The following is a 5935-nucleotide window of genomic DNA, read 5'->3' on the forward strand; positions in this document are numbered from 1 at the left end:
CTGAGTTCACGTAGGTATCATCAATTTTAAAACTCCATTGTTGTACGCAAACTTAATTCACGTATGCGTACGTAAACCTAATTCACGTACAATCTGAATTTTCTTAATTTCATCAAGTACGTGAATTGGTTTCACGTAGACGTACGTGAACTTAGTTCACGTACGAAACCCAGATTTGAAAAAAAAATACCCAGCTCTAAAACACAGCAAAATACATACCTAGTTGATTTGAATCACTATAATGATGAAGATGATGAAAATGATGAAGATGTTCAAAATGATGAAGATGTTCAAAATGAGAAAATGATGAAGATGTATCAAAGTGATTGAAGAATATTGAAGAAGATTGAAGTTGGTAGGTAATGAAGATGAAGAAGATGAAGATGATGAAGATAGAAAATGAGTGGTTAAAGTGAATATAGAGGGAAGGGTAGTTTGGGTATTTTGGAGTTTAAAAAAAATTGAGGGGTGTGGGAAGCAAAATTGTTCTATTAATTGTGATTTTTGTTATTGTTATTTTCATTTAATGTTCTCTTATTTTTCTCACCTACCTATTACGTGGCATCTGTGTCAGCACATGGATAAGCGGACACGTAAGATTTAGGCGGTAATGTTACAGCTGGATACCATTGCAAGTGTAGTGCCGTTGCCATACTGATGGCTATCAGCGCATTTTGGTTTCTTTTTGATGGATCGCATTATTTTATTTTATCAGTTTAAGGCTGAGGAGAAATTAAAAAGAAAGAAAAAGGTGAGAGAGATAAATTAGAAATAGAATAAATTTGTAATAGTGAAAAGAAAGAAATGTTAGTATTTATACATGGATAAAAATACTCGTGTATTTTATTTTTATTAAACTTATTTTATTCTTTATTTACTTCGATAGATCCATTTATATTTAAATCAATTTACTTATCTTTGTTTTGCAGTCTAAATAATTAAAATAAATTATATTTTATTATATATATATTAATTAATTTAATTGAAATTCAACCCTTACAAATTGGCGAAACGGTGCATAATCCCAATTTTATAAAAAAAATTAATGTAAATTCAATTAATTAGCTTCTCAAATGATTTCAGAGTGGAAATTCACATAAATGGAGTAAAACAAAATTAGAAAACTATAGACTATCAATGTAGCAAGATATATTGAAAACTTATTGGGGAAGAAATGAGGCTGAGGACATATGGCGAAGTTGAAAGAAGTGTCAGATCCGAGCAAAAATATTGCAAAACAAGAAAGAAGAAGCAGAAGGATCTTACTTCAGATCTGGTTAGAAAACGGTACGAGTAATAAAATGGAGATGTTGAGTTTATAGATAAAAAGTAAAATGAGTTATTTATTATAAAAAAAAAAGGTAAAATGAGTTAAATAATGGGAAGAAATATTAGCAGTATGTTTAATATATGATTTAAAGAAGAGGAAACAAAAAAATGATTAATCTTTTGACAATCAACCATCACAAATCATAATAGAATAAATTTTTGGAATTTATATTCATTCCTCTAACTACATTCATAGAATTTACTTCAAAAACAACATACACGAATGTTATGAGTAAACTTAAAAGGCTAATTTCATATCCTAAGTATTAACAAAATCATAATCATGAAATGCCTCAATATTAAAGTGATTGTCACTATCACCAAACTCTTAGTATCACGAGCAACTACTCCAACATCCATTTGTTATTCATCGGTCCGGCTGCATCTACATTGACATTATAAAAAGACCTTGTAGGAGAAGATCAAGAGGATGACAAAAGATAGGCTAATGTCTAAGGATTTAAAACGCATCTACATTGACATTATAAAAAGACCTTGTAGGAGGAGATCAAGAGGATGACAAAAGATAGGCTAATGTTTAAGGATTTAAAACTTGAGTGTTTAACACATTTTTGTGATCTTCGATGACACTTTAAGTTTTATGGAAAGTGTTAAAATGGAGGTATCTTTTCCTTCAAAGTTAGCTTTATTTCTAGCATACCTAATACCATGACATAAAAGATATGACAAAGCTCGACTTATTTTCACCAAACACAATCCTTGCAAAGGTGATCAATATATTCCTCAATTGAACCACATATAGGACTAAAAGGCTCCAACATCCTGCCTTTATGAAGAAGCTTCCTTTATTATCTTTCCAAATCCTCAAAACTAAGTGAACATGTTTAAAATAGTTTGAATCCTCTATAACTTTGACCAAACTTCTAATTGCGTTGGTTGGTGAACGCCTTCATGTAGTTCATCATCTCCCCATTTTTTTGATAGCATAATACACACTTTTAACAACAAAATTCTTAAAAGGGTCTCAAAATTTATTGTCTATTTGATTTGAATTATAGAGGGGTATCTAAATGATATGAGAAGTTTTAAATAGGAGAAAGATTGAATTGATCAATGGAATAGTCCAAGTTTCAGTTTCGTGTAGAATGGGTTGAGATGACTATGAGACATCTAAGGTATGAGAATTAAGAGACAATACCTTGCAACTATTTTGAAGAGGTAACTAGTTATCTTTCCAAATACATATAAAGTGCTCAGTTTTCGCTCTCCGCACACTACCTTTATTAAGAATCCATAAAGCCTCGTGAATATTTTTCCAAGTATAAGTAGTCATGTAACTTATTCGAGCCTTTAACACATTGCAGCGAAGGAATAACAAAATTTAAGGTATTTTGAATGAAAAATGTGAAGATTTTGGGAGAACATACCATGTAGCTCAACCAAAATTGTTTGATCATTACTTTAATATAACATAAATATTTGAGTAATAGGAAACAATCCATGATGTAAGTTAGAATGGATTGTACCTCAGATTTCATGAGCACCTCACAACCTGTTGAAGATAAGAAATTCTTCTTCCAACTTTTCAACTTCTTCCAAATACAATCTTGAACATAATTACAATATTGTTGCTTCGATCTTCTAAAATAAGAGGGAAGTCTCAAATATTTAAATTGTGTCTCCAAAGACTTAAAGGGAATCCACCTTTGAAAATTAATTTTTCTATCATTTGACACATTTCAACCGAAAGTGATCTTTAACTTATTAAAATTGACAAATTAGTTTGATGTATCTTAATAAAGATTGAGGATATTCACAATTCATGCGTACAATTTTTGAGTGTTTATAGAGATATGTGGCCATAAAAACACCTTATTATCTTTTCACTTTTTGTAAATCTTACGTGATAAATTTCATTAAAATAAATCAATATTATTGAAATAATAAAAAGGAGAAAGATTGAGATACAAATTAGAAAGATTAACCGACAATTAAAATTGAGTGATATATATATATATATATATAGGGCTTAGAGTTTAAAATTTGGGGATATATATATATATATATATATATGAATTTCACTGTTATAATGAAAATTGCACTCATAAAAAAGAAGTCAAAAAGTGCAGGCCAACGGGGCCGCTCAATTTCATTGCGAAAGCACATCAGCACATGCATTCAACCAAAAACTACACTCTCTTGTTATACATTTTGAACATCTGATGTGATCAATTTTTTCCCTTGATTATTGGTCTGATCTAACCATAAATTACAACATGGACAGATAATCACCCTGTATGGGATAAAATCTAAACTGCAGGCGCCAATTATCTAATCATCATCGTGTTCTTGGTCCCTTATCCACTTCGTTGCCACCCACTTCTCCCCTTTTATCACAGGGCAGCTGCCATGGAGAGACGTCTGCCAAACAAATAATACATACAATTAAGCCATATCATATACAGCCAGAACTGAGTTTGCACTAACACAAGTCTATCACGGCAACTGATACAACATAACCACAGTAACGATTCATTTCTGCACGGATTAAGATCATCTAGTCTAGTGTTCAAAATGTCAGTTCTCAATCTCATCTAATGTTTCACGTAATCTTTTTTATAGGTAAATGTTAATAAATTAGTGGTTATGTTGGAACCTGAGATCTTCTTCTTAAAACTATTTCAGTGTCACTTAATTTAAACTATAATAATTTTTAACTACATAATTCTAAGTGAGGAGATGGTCTAAAGTTTTAGATTATCTCAATCCATTTCGGCACAACTCATCTAAAAGATTGTTATTATATATTTTTGTCTTAATCTTCCCGTTTCTAGGAAACCTAGAATGTTTGGTCGGAAGGTAGATAAAGTTTAATCAAATATTAGTACAATCATCATTAACTACATGAATTCAATTATTTAATTAATTTTAATTTTAATTTTTCAAGATACATTGTTTAATTGTTAATGTGCATTGTCTAACTGTTAAAAGAATCACAATAAATTAGTGGATAAAATTAGTGGAAAGAGAATTACTAATAATTGTTATTGCATGCAATCTTGTACACAGTACAAAAATCCCTTACAAAATTTGGACTTTATCTTGGCTTGGTCAAGTTAACTCCAATCCATATTGGTTTTTAGTCAATATAGTTTAAATATAGTTTATATAAGTGGTTTGTTCCAATGTGTTAAAGACATTCTTTACATTTTGAGGTTGTTAATTTATCCTATCGAATTACCACCCATAATGATTATGCTCTAAAGTGCCCCTCCCTATTAGAGCATGCATAAAATTTAAGGGTTGAGAGTTTGAGATTCTAACTTGTGTGCATTTTTTTTATCATAACCTTTGTCGCTGAACTAATGATTATGACTCAGCAGTCAGCACTTTAGAAGAAAAGTAAACACTGCTTATACACACAAAATGAGAACAATACTACTACTAACCTGATCGATTGTGCCATTTGGGAGCAATGAATAAAATAGAAGTCCATCCCCTTGTCTTGGCTTTACTCTTAAACCAACGCAATCTTCGTAGCCATAGCTACCATCCATGTTCGAGCCATTCTGCAGAACAATTTTGCGCCAACTATCAAGCCCAGATACTCGTACAACGTGGGTATGAGGATGCAGGAAATTCATAAAACTACAGATATGATTAGGTCTAAAAATGTTAACACAAACTTACAAAAATTAATACTAATATTTAAAAAAAATACATAATGTTAAGAGAACATTATACTTTTCATTAATATATCACTAATGTATGTAGACGATGATCACAATTTACAATAATATAGATGTGATCATTACAGAGACAACATAAAAACATATGATACTTCTAGAAAGTCTTAAAATATATTAATTTTCATTAATTTCCAGAGCAGGCAGCTCGATTAGTGAACTAAGAAACGCAAAATGGATACTAACCAAGAAGCCCAGGGTTCAAAACCTGAAAATCAATATAATCTACTAGTTTACTAACATTTTCCTTTTTCTCTGACCAATGGAAAAATAATGGAGGATAATCTTTGGATACATACCAAGGAGCATCACATAATGTTTAGTGTCGAATCCAGATACAACCATAATACTTGAGCAATTTGGATTATATAGGCTACATAGTGCTCTAACTACGCAGGAAATAAATGAAAATGAGGAGTTGATCAAACAAGATACAGCAACAAACTTGATATTACCTCAAATGGAAACATAGTCTCGCCACCGTCCTCAACATTAGTTAAATACAGCAAAAATGAAGCCATCTGCATTCTCAATCAAATTCTGAAGTTAAGAAATGAACACATCAAATCGTGTTAGGTGTAAGTGATTTTGTGTTCTTATAGTAGAACCCTACAGTATAATGATACAAATTTAGATCATCTGCAACAAAATCCAACAATTTTGGAAGTATAAATAAAAGTGTCCTGCTTCACTCGACAATAGCTTATATTATATTTCATCCAAGCCCTGTCACATAGCCTCTTGATGAATATCAACTTGTAAAATGAAAAGCCCTCAATGCTAGACTCCATCTTCATTACAAGTAATCATAAATTTCATGACTAAAATGAAATGCAAACCAGAACGTGAGTTTTAGTTCAGGCGTACCCTTTGGCTATTTTGTGGGCCATATTCAGCAG

The 5935-nt window shown here is 31.1% G+C and overlaps 1 protein-coding gene across 2 annotated transcripts in view; it reads right to left on the reverse strand.

Moving 5' to 3' along the window:
• Positions 1-3402: 3402 nt before the first annotated feature.
• LOC101512678 (probable prolyl 4-hydroxylase 9) overlaps positions 3403-5935 on the reverse strand; it is a 4774-nt gene continuing 2241 nt past the window's right edge. Inside the window, exons 5-8 of one of the 2 annotated variants that reach the window (XM_004509027.4) lie at positions 5904-5935; positions 5492-5557; positions 4740-4859; positions 3403-3711 (exon numbers count right to left, since the gene is read on the reverse strand). The exon at positions 5904-5935 is cut by the window's right edge and continues 49 nt beyond it. In XM_004509027.4, coding sequence (XP_004509084.1) covers positions 3622-3711; positions 4740-4859; positions 5492-5557; positions 5904-5935 — 308 coding nt within the window. In that variant the 3' untranslated portion in view covers positions 3403-3621. The remainder of the gene's footprint in view (positions 3712-4739; positions 4860-5491; positions 5558-5903) is intronic. The other variant, XM_073363902.1, reaches the window with a different exon arrangement.

Source organism: Cicer arietinum, chromosome 7, assembly GCF_000331145.2.
Source record: "Cicer arietinum cultivar CDC Frontier isolate Library 1 chromosome 7, Cicar.CDCFrontier_v2.0, whole genome shotgun sequence".
Taxonomy (NCBI): domain Eukaryota; kingdom Viridiplantae; phylum Streptophyta; class Magnoliopsida; order Fabales; family Fabaceae; genus Cicer; species Cicer arietinum.